The following is a 22,406-nucleotide window of genomic DNA, read 5'->3' as shown; positions in this document are numbered from 1 at the left end:
CATCAGTATATGGAACATTCTCTAAGATAGGCCATATGGTAGGCCACAAAACAAGCCTCAGTTATTTAAGAAAATCAAAATTATATCAAGTACTCTCTCAGACCACAGTGGAATACAATTGGAAATCAACTTCAAAGGAACACTCGAAACCAGGCAAATACATGGAATTTCAACAACTTGCATCTGAAAGATCATTGAGTAAACAATAAAATCAAGATGGAAGCTTAACAAAAAATTTAAACTGAATGAAAAGAGTGACACAACCTATCAAAACCACTGCGATACAGCAAAAGCAGTGCTAAAAGGAAAGTCCACACCATTAAATGTCTACATCAAAAAGTCTGAAAGAGCACAAATAGACAATCTAAGGTCACACCTCACTGAACTGGAGAAACAAAAACAATCCAAACCCAAGCCTGGAAGAAGAGAAGAAATAACGAAGATCAGAGGAAAACTAAATGAAACTGAAACAAAAAAATTCAAAAGATAAATGAAACAAAAAACTGATTCTTTGAGAAGATAAAATAGATAGACAATTAGTAAGATTAACCAACAAAAGAAAATATTTAAATAAGCTCAACTAGAAATGAAACAGGTGGCCGGACATGGTAACTTGTGCCTGTAATCCCAGCACTTTGGGAGGCCTAGGCTGGGAGATCACGAGGTCAGGCGTTGGAGACCAGCCTGACCAACATGGTCAAACCCGATCTCTACTAAAAATACGAAAATTAGCCGGTCGTGATGGCATGCACCTGTAATCACAGCTACTCAGGAGGCTGAGGCAGGAGAATCTCTTGAACCTGGGATGTGGAGGTTGCAGTGAGCCCAGATTATGCCACTGCACTCCAACCTGGGCAACAAAGCAAGACTCTGTCTCAAGAAAAAAGAGAAAGAGAGAGAGAGAGAGAAAGAAGAAAGAAGGAAGAGGGAAGAAGGAGGGAAGGAAGGAAGGAAGGAAGGAAGGAAGGAAGGAAGGAAGGAAGGAAGGAAGGAAGGAAGGAAAGAAACAGGCAATGAAAAACTCGTACCACAGAAATACAAAAAAATTATTCAAGGCCACTATGAACTCTTTTATGCACATAAACTAAAAGACCTAGACGAGATAGATAAATTTCTGAAAATGTATAAAACTCCAATATTAAATGGGGAAGATATAAAATCTCTGAAGAGACCAAAAATAAGCAGCAAGACTGAAATGGTAATTTTAAAAAATGCCAATGAAAAAAGGCCAGGACAAGACAGATTCACAGTTGAATTCTATCAGACATTCAAAGAAGAATTAGTCAATCCTACCGACACTATTCCAAAAGATAAAGAGGGAATCTTCCGGAAATCTTTGTATGAATCCACTATCACCCTAATACCTAAAGCAGACAAGGACATAAGACAAATAAAACTACAGACCAATATCCCTGATAAACACAGAAGAAAAAGTCATCAAAAAAAAAATACTAGCCAACAAAATCCAACAGCATATGAAGAAGATAATCCACCACGTACAAGTGGGTTTCATACTGGAAATGCAGGGATGGTTTAATATATGTAAGTCAATTAATATGATATATCCCACATAAACGGATTTAAAGAGAAAAATCACATCATCATCACAATAGACAAGAAAAAGCATTTGACAAAGTCCAGCATGCCTTTAGGATTAAAATCCTCAGCAAAATCGGTGTAGAAGGGACATACCATAAGATAATCAAAGCCAACTGTGACAAATCCACAGCCAATGATAATCTGAATCGGGAAAAGTTGAAAACATTTCCCCTAAGAAATGTAATAAGATAAGGATGTCCACTCTCACCACTCCTATTCAGTACTTGACCATACTGCCAAAAGCAATCTACAAATTCAATACAATTCCTGTCAAAATGCCACCATCATTCTTCTCAAAACTAGAAGAAACATCCTAAAATTCACATGGAATCCAAATGGAGCCTGCATAGCCAAAGCAAAACTAAACAAAAATAACAAATCTGGAAATATCACATTGCCCAACTTCAGACTGTACTATAAAGCCATAATCATGGAAACAGCATGGTACTGTATAAAAATAGGCATATAACTAATGGAACAGAATAGAGAACCCAGAAATAATGCCAAATACTTACAGCTAACTGGCTTTCCACACAGCAAACAAAAACATAAAATGGGGAAAGGAAAACCTACTAAACAAATGGTGCTGGAATAATTGGCAAGCCGCATGTAGGAGAATGAAACTGAATCCTCATCTCTCACTTTATACAAAAATAAACTCAAGGTGGATCAAAGACTTATATCTAAAACCTGAAACCACAAAGATTTTACAATATGTCTTTGGAAACACCCTTCAAGCCATTGGCTTAGGCAAAGACTTCAGGACCAGTAACCCAAAAGAAAATGTAAAAAAAAAAAAAAGGGGGGGGGGATAAAAGATAAGACTAAATTAAACTAAAAAACTTCTGCACAGCAAAAGAAATAATCAACAGAGTTAACAGACAAACCAGAGAATGGGAGAAAATCTTCACAATCTATACATCTGACAATCAAATAATATCCAGAATCTACAAAGAACTCAAACAAATCAGCAAGAAGAAAACAAACAATCTCATCAAACTGGAATTGGACTAAGGGACTTGAATAGACAATTCTCAACAAGATATACAAATGGCCTATAAGCATATGGAAAAATGTTGAACATCACTAATTATCAGAAAAATGTAAATCAAAACCACAGTGCAATACAATTTCACTCCTGCAAGAATGGCCATAATCAAAAAATCAAACAATAATAGATGTTGGCAAGGATGTGGTGAAAAGGAAAACTTTTTACACTGTTGATCAGATTGTGAACTATTACAACACTAGGAAAAGTAGTGTGAAGGTTCCTTAAACAACTAAAAGTGGATTTGCCATTTGATCCAGCAAAACCATTCAGTATGTACTGAGAAGAAAAGAAGTCATTATACGAAAAAGATACTTACATGTTGTATGTTTATAGCAACACAATTTGCAATTGCAGCAATATGGAAGCAGCCTAAATGCCCATCACTCAATGAATGGATAAATAAAAGTTGGTATGTATGTGTGTCTGTGTATAAAAATATAAATATACACACACACACACACACACCATGGAATACTGCTCAGCCATAAAAAGGAATGAATTAATAGCATTTGCAGCAACCTGGTTGGAATTGGAGACTATTATACAAAGTGAAGTCACTCAGGAATGGAAAAATCAAACATCATATGTTCTCACTCATATGTGCCAGCTAAGCTATGAGACATCCAGGCATTAAGAATGATACACTGGACTTTGGGGACTTGGAGGAAATGTTGGGGACTGGAGAAGGAAAAAAGACTATATCTTGGGTACAGTGAACACTACTTGGTTGATGGCTGCACAAATATCTCAGAAATCACTACTAAAGAAGTTATTAATTCAACCAAACACTACTTGTTTCCCAAAAAGATAATAAAAAAATTTAATGTCTTTATTTAAAACGACTTACATTGTAGTCACAACTGAATTGAATGTAAAGATATCTAAAATAGTTTATCTGAAATAAATAATATAGGTGCCCATAAATATGTTGAGCAATGCACACAATCAACGATACTTTTAGGACTTAATAGAAAAAGGAGGATATTAAAAAGAATAATTTAGCAGACATCAAAACATAAAGTTTATGAGGTAACTCTCTCTCCAGACTTTCCCTTTCCTAACATCTTCTTGAATGCTCTGGTCACTTCCTTGTTGCGGAGGCTGTAGATGAGGGGATTCAGCATGGGAGTGAGAATGGTGTAGAATACAGACACCATCTTGTCCTTCATTGGGGATCGATCAGATGTGGGGTGTATGTACATAAACAAACCTGCTCCATAGTACATTCCCATCACTGTGAGGTGAGAGGAACAGGTAGTAAAAGCTTTGCGATGACCCTCTCCAGATCCCATGTGAATCACAGCCAGAATAACTCGAGCATAGGAAGCAATGATGATTGCAACGGGGAAAACAAGCATTACTATACAGCAGATGAAAAGAACCTTTTCAAATATTGATGTGTCATTGCATGAGAGGATTAGTAGGGAAGGGAACTCACAGAAGAAGTGGGCTATTTCCCGAGACCCACAATAGGAGAAGGAAAATGTAGCTACAACATTGATAATTCCATCGGTGGAGCCCAGGATCCAGGAGAAGGCAGCCATAAGTCCACAAATTTGGGGTCTCATGAAATTGGTGTATCTCAGAGGGTGGCAAATGGCAATATAGCGGTCATAAGCCATAACAGCCAACAGAAAGCATTCAGAGCCAAGCAGTGATGTATAGAAGAAAATTTGTGTGGCACAGCCAGCCATAGATATGAATTTGCTGCCAGACAAGTAGTTGAAGGCCATCTTGGGTACAGTGGTGCAGATGAGCATGAAGTCCATGAGGGACAGTTGGCTGAGGAGGAAGTACATGGGGGTGTGTAACTGAGTGTCCAAGTAGATGAGGAGAACCATGGCAGAGTTTCCCATGAAGGCCACTGAAAAGATGGCCAGGACCAGAAAGAAGAGGAAGGTGTGGGTGGGGCTGTGATTGAAGATTCCCAGGAGGATGAAGTCAGAGTTGAAGGTCTGATTCTCCCATGCCATGATGAATATGCTTTTTACCTAGTACCACAAAACCAGTATATTAATTTGGTAAAACTTTACTCAGTGCCTTATAAATCATGTGATTGTGGTAAATTCTGTAGTTTGTTGATCAATACAGCATGACCAGAAGTAGGAAACTCAAAGATTAAGAATTATAGAATCATAAAGAAATATGTTCTTTCAGCACTGTCTCACTTATAAAATTATGGAGCTTGTCCTAAGTTTTTCTTCTGAGCATCCTTTTTCTCCATTAAAAATTAGAAAAACGATATCTAATATGTAATCGAATTTTTCCAAAAGAATATATCTCCAAAGCTAACAGATTGTTCCTATAACATGAGAAGTCTTTTACAGATAAATTGATAGAGAAACTCAGCTGCAGTCTACATGTGACCAACACAATACTAGAAATGGAGAATAAATTTGTGTCTTTGCTCACATGATGGTAGGCATTTTTACCACAGTGTTAAGAAAATCTGTATATTTACCTATTACTTTATAGTTTAGAGTATTTGATCTATACTTTATAGTAAGTTTTTTATACAGTAAGTGGATAAACTGAAAAGACTTTCAATTGTACAAATCAAAGACCTACGCCCTTTTTTCTATAGCTCAGATTTACAAATTAAATTATATTTCTTCCCCAAAAATACTCAGCATGTGTGCTTGTTTAGAAATACATAAAGGGTATAATTATTTAAGGTGTGGTCATATTGGAGTAGAGTGCACCTCTCTAATCCAATATGACTCATGTTCTGATTAGAAGGTGGCCATGTGAATACTGACACACTGGGGAATACGAGGTGATAGGGAAAGTAGGGATTGGAGTGATGCGTCTACAAAGCAAGAAATGCCAAAAACTGTTATCACAAGAGCTTAGGAGAGAGGAATGGGACACATTCGTCCTCTTAGAGCCCTCAGAAATAACTATCCCTGCTGACATCCATCTTGATTTCAGATTTCAAGCCTCCAGAACTGTGAGGTAAAATTATGTTGTTTCAAGATAAACAGTTTGAGATACTCTGTATTGGCATTACTAGGAAACTAACACATACAATATCTCTCTAGAGAATAAGCACAAAAAAAAAAAAAACAGAAATTCAGAAAAGCATGAGATTCACCCTTTCAAGAACACTTACGAAGCCTGGCTATGTGTTCCTCACTGGGGCTACCACAGTAATCAGAACAAACAAAGCCCCTGTCCATTCAGGTCATAGTGAGTGTGATTAGATGCTTACTATAAAACACTTTGGGATTTCATAAGAGGATAAATGTTTTGGAGAAAAGTAAGTCAAAGAAGGCTGTTAATATTGTGTTCAACTTTGAATAAAGCAGTCAAGGGAAACCCCACACATCTAACGGCTTCTGGCAAAGACTGAAGTGAGAAAGAGACCAGACCACAAGAAAGGGTTGTACATAAGTGAATTCCACAAAATGAAATGCAATAAATAGAAAATACGCAGAGAAAATAGAAATGTGTAGAAGATTTTGGGAAACCAGAGGATTTTCTAACTCAAAGTTATGTTTCTTGTATGTTGTGGCATTTAGATTGAATTGTATGAGATACTTATAAATGCATGAGCAAAGCCAGTATGTGAAGAGTGATTATTCCCGGCAATAAAAAATGATGCCATGAACAGAAAGATAAGCCTGGTGAGTAGACTGATTAGACAGAAATGTACTTTTTAAAAATTCATGCATCACATTTTAATGAGACTAAAAATAACACAACAATGAAAGCTTAATAAACCAGGAGCAGCAAGAGAGTTAGAAGAAATTTGCAGAGGAGATGGAATCTGGAATTTGTCCTCATGGGTTGAAATACAATTTTTTAAATAGGGAGGTAGTAAAGTATATCTTTTTGAGTTATATTTATTTACATAAATTTTGAATAATATTGTGGGTAAGAATGAAAAAATTACTGAAACTTAGTTTTACATTTTAATTCAAGAACAACTGTGACCTGGGAATACTAACCTACCAAGAAATGCCTCTTCAGTGCTGGGAAGACACAGAAGGAACCTCCTTATGGGACTCTCGGGAGATTAGAATGTCAATCCCTAAAAGAAAAACAAATCATTTTTGTCAATGAGCGTGAAGAGGGAAACAGGTGTCAACCTCCTCCCTTTCTGGTTTTAAAACAAATGGTTATCAAGAACTTGGATAAACCTGATTATTGGTATCTCAGATCTAGGTTCACTCAATGTCTTGAGAATGAGAAATGGGCACCTCTGGGATCTTTAGTGTTGCAGGTTTCCTACCACAGGGTTCCCTTGTGTTGTCCTCAAGAGGAGGTGGGCTTTTAAGGTCAATCAGTGGAAAAGACTTTGTATTGCCTCAATAATTTCCAGTGCTTATGAGCTGAATTCACTTCAAGAAAATAACTCATCTCAACTTACTTTATGGAACCACCTATTTTGACCATCATACCATAGCTTTCCCAGTTATCTTGATCTTGTCAACTGTTGTAATACACAATTTATGCAAATAAAACTATATTATCTCAAATCTCCACCATAATTTGTCTTTAATTCAGCCTGAAATATTACTCCAAGAAGGAAGCTATGTCATCAAGTTAGCTTCTCCCTATGCTTCTTTTTAACTTGGCAAAGTGTTCTTTACATTTGGGAAACACTACTTCCAAGTCACTAAGTTGAAATGAAATGTTGATTAATTCTACTTGATCATTTAGACATTTCTACTGTATGTTTTACATTCAATTGAATGATGCAGCATTAAAACAAAATTGATTAACAAATGTAAATCTATATATCCCTCTGAATTTTCTCAGTTACATTAGTTTAGGCTGAATTTATATAAATGCACTCTTATTTGTGTTGTATTTTTGCACCTCCCTTCATTGCCTCAAAATTCCCTTCATACCCACGTGCTAACATTACCTTCATTGATTTTGTCCTGTCACAGAGAATGTGGCAAGATATATCACAAATACATAACAGTTCATAAGTGATAAAATTGAAAATACAGAGCACTAGATTGCCCTATGCCTTCTATATTAAGATCCATATGAACATTCATTCAATATGATTCTATAAAGAAAAATAATGTTGTTTCTAGTGAGAAATTTGACATTCTTTCTAAGTTAGTAAGATACATATGAGAAATTGTGCTTACCTTTAGGCACTAGGAATATGAGACCCAATCCTGAAGCTCAGTGTAAGTTATCCAGGATATAAACAATCCAAAAATGCAGTGAATATAACATTGGGATTCCAAGAGATATTTGTATATATTCCTATAAAAATGGATCTGTGGTGAAATATATTAGCAACTCCAAGTTATTCAGGACTAGTCACTGCCAACAAAAGCAGAACATTTTGAGTTTGAGCACTTTACTAGAAGGAATATTTAAAGCAGCTTTTTCAGAATGGATCTGAAATTATGACATCTTGTTTTTTTTATGAATACCTATTGATATTTCAAAGGTTCCCATGTAATGAGGTACAACACTTTGAACTCTGCATTAGACATTGCCTACCAACTATTTTTCCCTTAATTGAAACTTTATGCTTTTAATTTTATTTATTTTATCTAATCTGCATTGTTTCTGTTGTGATAAACTCCATCATTTTGTAAAAAGATGGTGCATACATTCAGTTTTTTTAAATGTATTTTTTACGTGTTAACATCATGTCCGCAAGAGGAGTCATCAGATTTCATTACACTGTGATACTGTGCATATGCCCAGAGCAATGTATTGTAACACAAAGTTCATGAAAATCATGGTCAGATTTTACGACAGTGTGATACTGTGCACGGGCCAGAGCAACACAGAAACCATGAAAATCTGGGTGAGAAATTGAGAAGGCACTGAGTGAAATGATGAAAAAGAGACATCGAGAGGCCGAAACTTGATCACAAAGAAAGAAGTAAAGCATTACGTGAAATAATGTCAGACAGCATGTGTAATCCACTGAGGTTGCTAAAATGACTTTACCCTTTTGTAATCGGAATGATCAGGATACAAAACAAAACAAAAAATCTCTCATATTAGCAAAAATGGGCATAGTGATTTTATTTGTAATATGAAAATGCAACCTGCATGTGCACTGGCAATGGAATTTATAACCATAACTATAGGAAGTAGCATTGATGAGTCTCGCAAATAGAATGTTGAATGAACAAAGTAGATCATGGGGAATGACTTCATGAATCCTATTATAGTAATTTAAGCATACATATAAAAATCATTCATTAAGTGCAACAGTCCTGGAATAATGATTGACTACAAAATAGACTTGAAAGTTTACAAGATGAGAGTCGAAGTGTTTTTCAAAAGCACTGGTAATATTTTAAGGCATTTTACAAAATGTATATCTAACATATTTTATAAATAAACATTTTTGTATACTTGAACTTTAATAAAATATGTAAACATACGTGTAAATGTCTTAGAAGAGCACATGACAAATGTAAAGCCTTCATTAATACAGGTTGAGGATTTCTTATCCAAAATGCTTGGGACCAGATGTGTTGCAGATTTCAGACTTTTTCAGACTTTGGAATATCTGCATGTAGATAAAGAGATATCCTTGGAATGGACTCCAAGTGTAGAGACAAAATTCATTTGTGTTCAAAGTATACCTTATACACATAGTCTGAGGGTAATTTTATGCCATATTTTAAAATAATTTTGTGTATGGGAGAAAATTTGTGTACACCGAACCATCAGAAAGCAAGAGTGTCACAATCTCATGTCAGCACTGAAAAAGATTCAGGTTTTGGAGTAGTTTGCATATTAGATTTTTGGTTTAGGGATTCTCATCCTCTATGAGCTACAATTATTAAAAGAAAAGAGAATGTGGCCAAAACATTCAAATCATGTCCTGTTCTCATCTGCTACTTTCCTTCTCTGACTCCTATTCACTGTCAATTTCTTTCTCAAATCTACAATACCAGGATATGAAAATATTGAATTTTATCCAATCTTTCACATTGATAAGCTGAGACAGGTAACCACTCCTTCTGCCTCAAGTTGTACCACATTTCTCAAAGTAATATTGCACGAATAAAGTAGAACAACGTTTATAAAATTATTAGCACAAAAATGACGTGAGAAACGAAATCAGTCGTCACCATGTTCAGCAGAAATTTTGGCACTAGCTTCCAACCAGTCTTGCTTGGGTTTGGTTAACTTACCTCTTAGTACTGATCTGAATAGTGTGTATTTTCAATGAGACTGTAGGTTCCTGGGAAGGCAAAAATATATAAATATCTTACATGTTTTTATATTTCCATCATCAGAAGAAAAGCACCTAACATACAATGGGTATCTTTATTGTTATTGACAAATCAATGAAGAGACAAAAACTTAAATTTTTAGCCCTGGGGAATCCATTCCCTTGTCTTTAATTATAAAAGTTTATATTACCTTCTATCTCCTCTCCTAGGTTGTGAAGCAGAATTAGCTTCCTTTTCTTGAAAATCCTACAAAGATAGTGATGACTCCTTCCTTGCAGATTAGTGTAAACTTTCTGAAACTTCTCCTGCCTCTCTCTCACTTGATGAGGTAAAAAATTCCAAGTGCTTTCTGTGCAACTGGCACTGTGGTAAAAAAAAAAAAAAAAAAAAAAAAAAAAAAAGGTTTGTAAACTCACATAACACCTACAACCATTGTGTATGTCAGATACCCTTATTAGACACCTGAATGTATTATTATATATTATCTTTAATTATATTCTCATTTTTGAGCCAGCCTTGCATCTCAGGGATAAAGCATACCTGATCATGGTGGATAAGCTTTTTGATGTGCTGCTGGATTCAGTTTGCCAGTATTTTGTTGAAGATTTTTACGTTGATAATCATCAAAGATACTGGCCTAAAGTTTTCTTTAGTTGTACCTCCCCCAGGTTTTTTTAATCAAGATAATGCTGGCTTCATAGAGTGAGTTAAGGAGGAGCCCCTTATTTCCAATTTTTTGGGATAATTTCAGTATGAATGGTACCAGCTGTTCTTTATACTGCTTGTAGAATTCAGCTGTGAATCTCTCTGGTCCTGGGCTTTTTTTTTTTTTTTTTTTTTTGATAATGCCTAAATTTCAGAATTCGTTACTAGTCTGTTCAGGGACTCAATTTCTTCCTGGTTCTGTCTTGGGAGGGTGTAAGTACTTAGAAATTTATCCATTTCTTCTAGATTTTCTCGTTTATGTGCATAGAGGTGTCCATAATATTCTATGATAGTTATTCATATTTCTGTGTGGTCAGTTTTGAAGTATATGTATTATTTTTGTGGTGAGGGCACATAACGTATCCACTTTCTTTACGTTTTCAAAGAATACAATCATGCATCACTTATGACAGGGATACTAAGAAATACGTTGGTAGGCCAGTTTATCATTGTACAGGAATCCTAAAGTGTACTTTCACAAACCTAAATATGGACACACACACACACACATTAAATGTCCTGGCATCATTATTATCAATTATTTCTCTTACTTGATCTGCAATGCCAATGGCAAGTGCTACCTATGCTGCATTATAATCCTATGGGATCGCCATCATATATACAGTCTGATCTTGACCAAAATATCCTTATGCAGTTTATGACTGTACAATATAATATCATTTACTATAGTTACTTGTTGTACAATATATCTTCTGTAATTTATTCCTCCTATCTAGCTGTAACTATGCATTTACTGACAAACATCTCTCTGCTTTTCTCTTATTGCAGCCTCTGGTAATCACTATTTTGCTCTTGACTTCCATGAGATCAACTTTTTTAGATTCCACATATGAGTGAGAGCATATGGTATCTGAAATTCTATTTCTGATTTAGTTTACATAATATAATGTCTTCCAGGTTCATCTATGTTGTTGTAAATGGCAAAATTTCATTCTGGTTTATGAGTGAATGAAAATCCATTGTGTATGTATATCATGTTTCATTTATCCATTGATGGATATGTAGGTTGATTTCATATTTTGAGTAATTTTAAGCTGCTTCAAAAAACATGGGAGTGCAAGTATCTCTTCAACACCCCAATTTCATTTTCCTTAGATATACACCCAGTAGTAGCATTGATGGATCATATAGTAGTCCTATTTTTAATTTTTTGAGAAACCACCATACTGTTTTCCATAATGGCTGTACTAATTTACATTGTCAGCAACAGTGAATAAGGTTTTCCTGTCCCCACATTCTTACCCACACTGGTTATCTTTTGTCTTTTTTTAATAGTCATTCTAACTGTGAAGTGATTATCTGTTCTGTTTTTGATTTGTATTTTCCTGATCATTAGATGCAGACCACTTGTTTTTACCTGTTGGCTACTTGTTTGCTTTCTTTTGAAAAATGTCTATTTAAGCCTTTTGACCATTTTTAACTGGGTTTCTTGCTTTATTTTCATTTATTTATTTATTTATGGCTATTAAGTTTCTTACATATTTTGGATATTAACCCCTTATCATATGTATATTTGGCAAATATTTCCTCCCATTCCATAAGCTGTCTCTTCACTGTGCTGATTGTTCCTTTTGCAGTTTACTGTAATCCTATCTCTCGGTCTTTGTTTTTCTTGCCTGTGCTTTGAGGTCTTATAAAAAGAATCCCCATATGAACGTCATCAAACATTTCCCTTATATTTTCTTCAAGTAGTTTCATTAATTTAAGTTTTCCATTTAAGTCATTAAGCCACTTAGAGTTAAGTTTTGTATATGATGAAAGAAAAAACCTATAATTTCATTCTTCTGCATGTGGATATCCAGCTTTATACAAAAGCATTTATTGGAGAGACTGTCCTTTCCCCAATGTATGTTGTTGGCATCTTTGTTGAAAATCAGTTGGTGATAAATGTTTAGATATATATCTGGGCTCTCTATTTTGTTCCAATTGTTTATCAGTCTGTTTTGGTGTTAGTAGTATACTGTTTTCATTATTTATATCTTTACAGTATATTTTAAAGTCAAGTAGTGTAATGCCTTTAGCTTTGTTCTTTTCCCTCAAGATTGCTTTGGCTAGTCAAGTTCTTTTGTGGTTCCATATGAAATTTAGCTTTGTTTCTATTTTTATAAAGAATGCATTAGAATTTTGATAAGGATTTTATTGAATCTGTAGATTGCTTTAAGTGGTATGAACATTTTAATAATATGAATTCTTCCAATCCATGAACATGAGATATCTTTTCATTTAGTTGTATCTTCGGTTTCTTTCATCAGGGTTTTATAGTTGCTATTGTAGTGACCTTTTGGTCAAATTTATTTATTCCTTGTGATGAACTCCCTTAGCATTTGTTTGTTTTTATCTGCCACTTGGCAGAACAGATTTGCAGGGTATAGCATGCTTAGTTTGCAATTTCTTTTGCTTGTATACTTTGAATATGTCTCTCCACTTCCTCTGATTGCAACATTTTTGTTTAGAAGTTCACTTATAGCCTTATAAGAGATCCTTTATATGTGAGAAGTTTCTTCTCTCTAGCTGCTTTTGAGAGTCTCACTTTGTCTTTGACTTAACAATTTGATTATAATGTGCCTCTTAGTATTCTTTTTTGAATTCATCTTGCTTTCATCCTTTGAATTTTCTGAATCTTTATGTCCATATTCTTTCCTAACTTCAGAAAATATTCAAATAGTATTTTTTTCATAAACTTTTTGTCTCTGTCTCTCTCCTCTCTTTCAGATACTCCCATAATTTGTATATTTGTACATTTAATGATGTCCCATATATTCCTTATTTTTGTTAACTCTTGAAAATTTTTTGTTTCTCTAGATGACCTGGTTTTTGAATTCACTAATACTTTCTTCTGCATGATTGTGTTTCATGTGGGAACTTTATTGAAATTTTCAGTTCTGTCATTGTGTTCTTCAGCTCCAGTAATTCTTTTAGTTATTTTTAAAAAATGTTCTCTATTTATCATTTTAGAATCTCATTTGCTTCTTGCATTGTTTTTCTAATTTTATATAGTTGTTTATCTGTATTTTCTTGTATTCTTGGGCAATATTGCTGGTTTCTCTGATGTATGCAACGAATTGCAAATATACCCTTGGTACAATTACAACAAGTAACTAACTTATGACTTAGCCAAGGAGTATCTGTGTTAGTTTCACCAGCAATAAGAAGTGTGTCATTCAGAGTTTTATTTTCTTGTATCTTAGTGAGCTTTGTTAAGATTATCATCTAGAATTCTTTTCTAAGCAATTTATATAACGACATTTCCTTGGGATTTATTATTTGAGTTCATGAGCTTCCTTTGGTGGTATCATGTTTACCTCATTCTTTGTTAACATGTAGCCTTGTATTGGCCCCTGAGCACATGAAGAAGCACACTCCTGTTTTAGTCTTACAGACTGGCAACAAGTTAAGTCTTTTCCAACTAGGGCTCCCGACTGTTGAAATTGTTTCTGTGATTGCAGTTGAGTGGGACTGGATCTGGGTATTGTGGTTGATACTAGTTCCGCAGTGGAGGCCACAGTTGGTGGGGTTATTCCCATGAACTAGACTGAGTGTATGTTGTATCTGGATCCTGAACGTACTGAACTGTCTCCAGGACCTTGGTCTGTGGGGCTGGTGATCTGCTCCAGGGTTCACAGATGGCTGGATTTTATTAGGTATGCCGATAAAGGTGACTTTCCCTAGATCTCTGGGAAGAGTCCCACTGAATCACGGGATGGGCCCCTGAGCTGGTTGCACTGCTTCAGTGTATGCTGAGACATGCTGGAGCTGAGACACAGAGATGTTTTAGGTCCACAGCAACAACGGAGATCTTCCGCCCTGTCTCTTGGGTTGAGGATAGGTATGTCTCCCAGTGGGTTCTTGGGTGAGTAGCTCTGATCTCAGGTGCAGGTGAGAAGACCTGGAGTCAACTCATATGGCCACTTCAAGGCCCACAATGTGAACAAAATTTGGGCATTATCCTTCAGAGGCACTACTGGATGTGCCTCTCTCTGAGTCCCCAGGTAGGCAGAGGTGGTCTCAGTCTGCAAACATGAGGCACCAGAACCAAAGTCAATGATATTTGAGAACCTGGTGAGAAACAGAGGTTGGCAAGCCTGCCACAGGGACTCTGATTGTTGCCTCTCCCTCCAGGACTCTGGCTGTATATAAATGCTCCCAGACCATAGCTGGGAGGTGCTAAAACCAAGCTTCGGGACTAATTCAGAATCTGCTATGGGTTCTATGTTGGCAAGCTCGACATGGCTGCACCAGCAGGCAAGAATCTAAGAAGTTCCTTATGTAGGCAGGATTGCATGTAGACTGCAGCTGAAAGAGGCTAGCTCTGATATTCAGGGCCCTTTCTAGAGCTGCTATTTTTGAAAAGCCAGAAATCCTCCCCAGTGGTTCAGATGAGTGAGTCTCCAAATAAACCCTCATGCCTTTGGGATAGCTTCCCAACTGCAGTGAGAGGAGCTGGGTCTGAGATTAGGCCCCTTTAGAATCTGCTGTGGGATGAAGGCTGGCAAGCCTGTTCCAGCGGATGAGAATCGTACATTTCTCTGCAGTTTTCTGCATAAGTGGCAGAGTTCCCTGACTATGGCAAACAGTGGCTGGAGTCATGACAGGGCCTTTGTCAGGATCTTCTTGGGGTCAGAGACCAGCAAGCCTGTTTCAGGGGCTTAGATGGGTGAGTCTCCCAGTAGTTTCCTACACAGGTAGGCAAACTCCCTGGGCTGTAGCAGAGTGGGGCTGGAGTTAAGACAGTGTCTGTTCAGAGTCTACTCTGGGACAGAGGCCAACAAGCCTGTCCTGGTTGCACAGAGGAGTGAGTCTCCCTTTTAGTCCTCTTGTGAACAGTACAAAGCTGGGACTAAAGCCAAGAGTAGCTGGAGGCAAGTTACAGGAAAACTTTCAGGCCCACTGCCGAGACTGACGCAGGCACACAGATGGGTCTGTCTGCTGAGGCACTGCTGGGCATGATTCCTCCTGGACCCGTTGGCAGATGATTTTGGTAACAGACACAAGGCTGAACAGGGCTATAACCAAGTCCTTTGGGGGAATAGGGCGATTTCCAGATTTGTACCTGGGAACCTAATTGGTGTGTCTGCCACCGAGGTGTGGGTCTTCACTCTCAAAACAACCTCCTCACAAAAGAGACCTTGATTTGCAGATGCGTGCAAAGTTTATGTGGTCGTGGTGGGATACAAGCGGGTGACCTCCTATGCTGCCATCTTGCTTGGAAGTTCATATTATTCATAAAAAAAGTGACAGAACTTTCTTTTTTAAGCATCAGTAAATCGTATTTTCCAGTTGGAAACTAAATTACATGAGGCTTTACGAGAAAAAGTGAATGATAACTTAAAGTACTGTAATTAAGGTCAAGGTACCAAATATCCTGGAGGAATTGAAAAATTAAATCACAGAGGACTCAGGATAATTGTGTTGCAAGGGTTATCTCTAGAAATTTAAACATTTTCAGCCATTTTGAAGCAACATATCCTGTTGAAGACATCGGAAGGTAAGGTTTAGGGATGGAGTATAGTCCAAAATATCTAAGGCATTCTGGAGTTCAACCACAGTTAATGAAATTGCATTTTGTGCAAAGGTTCTATATCAAAAATTATTCTGTTTTAAAGTCCTCCAAATAGGGAAGTAAATGCTTCATGTTAATCTGCAACACATCTCTTTATAGTCTCTGTGAAATTAAAGCAGCGTGTTTCTACATTTGTCACAGTTTTTGAAAAATATTAAATGAAATAATACCTGTGAACCTGCTAAGTCAACGTAAGGTATTATTTATAGCAATAGAAAATGTCGTAAGTTAAGAATCGTTGTAAGATTCTCCAGTGGATCTTGTCTATTTGTTCATACTTTCAATTAATTACGGAGGATGTATGGACTCCATCGCTGTGTAAACCTCACTTGTTTAAGAGTACATAAGACATAAGCATATAGCTTACCAGCAATCTAGTAAGAAAAACAGTATATCTTCAAAAATATTTTCTGTTGAGTAACAGTGAAGCTTATTGGAAGATTACCAAAAAATGTGTGACAAGATGTATACAACGGTGGTAACAGTCATCTGATGAATGCCTACTGAGATACAGTTATTTTAAGGAAAAAATTTTAAAGAAATAACTCATTATTCTTTATAGCAATTCTGTGATTGATGGGAATTTTTTTTTAAATCTCAGAGATATTATTTGACTTGCCTGGTAGCAAGATTGTTGGTTTTACAGCAGAAAGGTAAGCCCAGGTTTATCTAATTTGAAGGTTTTTGACATTTGCAGTTTGTGTAAAACAGACAGTGGCCACATGTGTTCTGTGAGTTGAGTAAGTCAGAGCTTGCGATATCTGCAGAATGATGAAGCAAGCATGGAGAAAAATGCATGTGTGCTGTCACTGGAAGAAGACATATGATTTACAGAGGTAAAGGATTATGGAGAAGAAAGATAATTTCAAGCAAGACAAACCTGAGAAAGACCTAAGCTCACATTTTTGTATCATAGAGATCTCTAAGTAGAAATGCAAAGGGTTTGTACTAGAAAAAGAGAACAGATGACTTGAAATAGAGGCTTGAACAATTTTCTGAAATTCCTCACAAACAAGATCAATAAGGAAAGTAGTATGTTCTGTAACAAAATGGGGACATTGAATGCCTTTAAGGAGAGTGCTATTAGTAGGATCAAAGGGTGCTTTGGAAACATTTAAAAATAATGTATTGTGATATACTGAAGAATATAAGATTAATTTTATCCGTAATCTCCAGGGGTACAGATGCAAAGATTTTTTTTTTCCAGAAGTACTTATGAACCTTTTAAAAGACACCAGCAATCCTTTTTGTGAGATGTGATTTGAAGTTTCTGTCTGTAGGCAGCGGGGTGTATGTGATGAGTAATTTCTAAGTTTCAGCAAGGAGAGTTTTTGCATGCCATTTTTGTCTAGAATGTAGTACCTGGTTTTTGCATCTACGTTTGAAAGTGGGAGAGTGGTTTGTCTATTGGCACGATGCAGCACATCTAGGGCAGACACTGAGTTTAGTTACCAATATTGAAGGACTGCTTCTTGCCTCATTTTCCTCTCCTTTGCTCGCCGTTCCGCTCAGTTTCCCTGTAGCACCAACATTTCTTCTTTCAATGTGAATTGCCTTTTGATACTCTGTCTTTACTTAGTCAACATTTCTTCTTTTCTCTCTTCTTCTCACTTTACTATCTCAAATTTCCCTTTCCTCGGAGTATCTTTGTAAAACCCCTTCAGCCTATAGTTATAATTATTAAAAACCCAAACTGTTTAAAGTTGAATCTTAGATTCAAAATGTTATGTTTTACAGATATTTGAGACAAAGGTTATTAATTCCATATGACAAGAGATTTCACAAGAATTGGATATAAACTTGTGATTAAATTTTCACAAAATTTATAAACAATGTTGTATTACACATTATGATTTAAGCGTGCAACTCCAATGTCTACACTAACCCTTCATGCTAATATAGCTCTAAATAAATGTATGCTTCCTAATATCACTTAACTGGCTTTCACTAAGACGTTGCTTATGTGAGACTGAAGTGAAGGAGACAGCTGAGTGCTCAGAAATAAGTGCCTTGACAACCACAAAATACTATTTGCTTTAGTCTCCTCTGATAGGAAAGTAAAGAAAAGGATAACTTGTAAGGCTGGCTTTGGCAAAAAGTGAGGTAATACAATGTAACACAATATAAATATATTCTATGCAAACTAACCTTGAAAATATTTGAACTATGAAAATATTAGAGGAATATATAGGCTGCATCTCTCTATCTGCTATACTGTAGATATTGTATTTCTTTGCTAGGAACTAACAACTGAAAAATGTTTCTCAATTAATAAGAGAACAGCTCGTCTTGATCGGTTCTACTATCCCACGCTGCTGTTCTTCAGGTGGGGCCTAATATGGGGTAAAGTGAACAGACGATTTTACATAAGTGGACAGAATGTGACAAGGTATAGATTTAAAATATGCCACAGTTTGTTGTTAATACAGGAGGCATGGAAAACATTTGTGAGAAAAAAAAAAAAGATGTAAAATTAAACCTAATTAGAGTCAGGTCCTGTCATTGGTTAATAATGGGGACCAGGACATTTTAGTTCCCTCTGTGATTCAAGCTATGGGTGTAGGATTGTGGTTAAACAGAAGAACAAATCCCTGGCTAGGCAAAAAGATAAACAAGAAGACAAATACAGGTCAGAAGGTACATGATCTATGGAGTTCCTCAAGGTGCACAGCTTCCTTCAATTACTAACCTAATTTGTGGACTAATTAATTATGTAATTTAGATACAACTTGAAAGAATTGATGTTTAAGGTTCTTATTATCTTTCAAGGATGCAGCACATTGGATTGAAATATTGTTTTGTACAAAATGGAAAAAGCAGCATTGTTAGGAGCTGATATGTTAAATGTTGATTTTCCATAAACTTTTAGTATTTATGTTTCAAACATGGGGAGAGAGATAATTTCACACAAGTATAACAACATGGATGAACTTGAAATAAAAAATACATTTTGTTTATTAGAGGGACTGCAATTGAGTCAAGCAATGTGGTAATTTTCACTGGGCAATGTGTTAATTAACAAACATAAAAAATATGGGTATTTAAAAATGTGTCAGAGTTTTCTGTGGGATGTATATTGAAAGGTTTGCATTAGAATGAATGATAGAATGTTCTAGAAAATATAATTAGTAATTGTTTTAATAAAAGTGGGAAAAGTGAAAATATCTGAAAAAATTAAGTAGCATGTGTTAGTTTACACAATATGGGTCGAGTTTTTTAATAGCACTGTAAATGTGAAAAAGATTTTAGAGAATTTAGAACTGATTAGGAATTTGGATGTGGTGAACACTAGAGTTATAATTAGAATATTGTTATAGTCACAGAACCGGTGATTACTACATAGATCAAAAGTATTTAAAAAAATTAATAAGACAGTGTGAACAATTTGTTCAGAGGGTAACAGGAGAGAAATAAAGGAAGCCAATTCCTTAATCCATGGAGAAAGGGCACAAGAATGAAACAAAATGAATGTAAAAATAGAAAATTAAAAAGATGCTACTTTTTAGCCACAAGATTGCTCTTAAAAGGGTCTTTCTAAAGACCATGAAGATTTTTTTTCTTAAACTAGGAATAGACTGTACTCCCTCCAAAAGTATTTAATTTCAAATGTTTGTATTGTACGAACCATATCCCATGTAATGTTCTAAATACTTTAAAATCTAATTTTGTTTAGTCTTTATAACACCTTGTAATATAGATATTGTAAATATCAAAATTTATGGAGTAGAAAACAGGGATTAGAGAAAATAATCATCTAACATCACACAGCTGAAAGAGTTTGAAATATGCTCTGACACTCTCGTGTAACCTGGTTCTTCAGGAACATACACTATACCTGACTGTCTTATGGACACATTTAATTTTTAGGGACCAGGGCATATTGGTGAGGATCTTCTGCTGAAACTTACCGTTATTTGCAATAAGGATCAAGTAAGATACTCCTCATGTTGGTATTTTAATTTGTTCTCATTACCTGGCATTCAATGAATCATGTATCATTTTAGTATTTGTTTCCATCTACACTTTCCTAGATGGAATTTTGTTAGCATCATAAGGTGATGTGATTAGTTTCTGTGGGAAGTATAATAGTAATGTAATGAAATTCCCCCAAATTCATGAGTGTTCTCATGATTTTAGTGTAATTATAAAGAGATAATCTACATTACATTTTTTAGTTGACTTTTTGCTCAACTAGATTATAGAACTCGAGAAAAATCCCATGTTTTTACTATGAAACCTATCATATGCATTAGCTATATACTGTGCATTAAAAAATTCACATCGAGCTAAAAATAATTCTTAAATTTCCTAGTCTACAAATAAAAAATTTGATGCCCAGAGAAATAATTTCCCCATGTTTACATTTTGTAGGTGTGTTGTTCTCTGAGGGAAGTCCTTGATATTTCTGTGACATAATTCTGGTTATTTCTCACACACTGTATTCTCCATAGTGAACATATTGATCATGGCATGGGAGAATCAGACCTTCAACTCTGACTTCATCCTCCTGGGAATCTTTAATCACAGCCCCACTCACACTTTTCTCTTCACTCTGGTCTTGGGCATCTTCTCAATGGCTGTCATGGGGAACTCTGCTATGGTTCTCCTCATCTGTTTGGACACCCAGCTCCACACCCCCATGTACTTCCTCCTCAGCCAGCTGTCCCTCATGGACCTCATGCTCATCTGCACCACTGTACCCAAGATGGCCTTCAACTACTTGTCTGGAAAAAAATTCATCTCTCTAGCAGGTTGTGGAACTCAGATATTCTTCTATGTGTCCCTACTTGGAGCTGAATGTTTCCTTTTGGCTGCAATGGCCTATGACCGGTATGTTGCCATTTGCTACCCATTAAGATACCCAGTCCTCATGAGCCAAAAAATCTGTGGTCTCATGGCTGCTGCTTCTTGGATTCTTGGCTCCCTTGATGGTATAATTGAAGTTGCCGTTGCACTGTCCTTCTCATACTGTGGTGCCCGGGAAATACCCCATTTTTTCTGTGACGTTCCTGCCCTTCTTACTCTCTCATGCAATGACACCTTGATGTTTGAAAGGATGATATTCATCTGCTGTGTAATTATGCTTCTCTTCCCTGTAGCAATTATCATTGCTTCCTATGCTCGAGTTATTCTGGCTGTCATTCACATGGGATCTGGGGAGGGCCGCCGTAAAGCTTTCGCTACCTGTTCCTCCCACCTCATGGTGGTGGGAATGTACTATGGAGCGGCCATGTTTATGTACATGCGACCCACATCTGAACGTTCACCCACCCAGGACGAGATGGTGTCCGTATTCTACACCATCCTCACTCCCATGCTGAATCCCCTCATCTACAGCCTCCGGAACAAAGAGGTGGTCAGAGGGTTCATGAAGGTATTTGGGAAGGGCAAGTCTGAAGAGTAAATTGCCTAACTATATTTTGCTTTTTTCTTACATACTTTGCTTCATGCTTAAATTTATGTATTGAATTAAAGTAATCCAGAACTTAATATGTACTCATTTGTATATATTTACAGGTAGCAGCATAAGATTGATAAATTGCAAAAATTGTTTGCATTCTTGTTCATTCAAATATTTCATATTTTGGTTGTGATTAGTTCAATATATGCCTATAAGTATATATTTGTTCCAACAGAAAATGTACCTCCGTATATTTTGTCTTTTTAATATCATCTAACAAATGAGAGACATCTGTCATAGTGCCTCATTGTTTGACTGCATATATTAAATCTGGTGTCTTTTAACATACATAGATTTATCCTTGAAAAACAAAGAATTCTACTAAGGTCAGTACCACACTTTGGACTAATCATTGTGTTAGTATGAATCACAAATTATTTATCTACTAACTTAAAAGTATGTCTTTAGAATCATTATAAAAATGAAATGTAACTTAGATGGAGAAAAAAGATATATAAGACTGAGGTTTGGGCATATTGTGCATGTCTTGTAATGGACGCTGTCTTCCTCCAGGGTGTTGGAGAATTGAGAAGATCTCATTTATTTCCTTCTTCCACAGGCATTAAATTATGCACAAGAGACTAAGCTGAGAATAAAAATTCTCTCAGTGTGAATTTTACATTCTTAGACACGCTAATCTTTATAAGAGTAGTGTACTGCAATCGCATAACATTACTTTCTGATGGATTTATTAGTAATTTTATTGAATTTAATAAAGAAGTCTTTATTTTCTGAAGTCTTCATGTTTTCCATAATTTGATGTATGGCATTACCATAGATGTTGTTGTAATGATATTTATACGCTAATAAATATAATTATGGACATCCTTATAT

The 22,406-nt window shown here is 35.9% G+C and overlaps 2 protein-coding genes across 2 annotated transcripts; one reads left to right on the top strand and one right to left on the bottom strand.

Moving 5' to 3' along the window:
- Positions 1-3,672: 3,672 nt before the first annotated feature.
- On the bottom strand, positions 3,673-4,623 carry LOC105474773 (olfactory receptor 2M3). Its single transcript, XM_011729605.2, has one exon. It carries the CDS (start codon positions 4,621-4,623, stop codon positions 3,673-3,675), a length of 951 nt encoding a protein of 316 aa, XP_011727907.2.
- A 15,953-nt stretch (positions 4,624-20,576) lies between these two features.
- On the top strand, positions 20,577-21,515 carry LOC105474774 (olfactory receptor 2M3-like). The gene has a single exon (XM_011729606.2). The coding sequence runs from the start codon at positions 20,577-20,579 to the stop codon at positions 21,513-21,515; it is 939 nt and encodes a 312-aa protein (XP_011727908.1).
- The last annotated feature ends 891 nt before the right edge of the window (positions 21,516-22,406 follow it).

Source organism: Macaca nemestrina, chromosome 1 (assembly GCF_043159975.1).
Source record: "Macaca nemestrina isolate mMacNem1 chromosome 1, mMacNem.hap1, whole genome shotgun sequence".
Lineage (NCBI taxonomy): Eukaryota > Metazoa > Chordata > Mammalia > Primates > Cercopithecidae > Macaca > Macaca nemestrina.
The sequence above is the reverse complement of the archived record's forward strand: the minus strand, read 5'-3'. Positions and strand labels throughout refer to the sequence as shown.

Bases quoted from the DNA above. Each gene is read 5' to 3' on its own strand.
- LOC105474773 (XM_011729605.2), bottom strand. From the start codon at position 4,623: ATGGCATGGGAGAATCAGACCTTCAACTCTGACTTCATCCTCCTGGGA.
- LOC105474774 (XM_011729606.2), top strand. From the start codon at position 20,577: ATGGCATGGGAGAATCAGACCTTCAACTCTGACTTCATCCTCCTGGGA.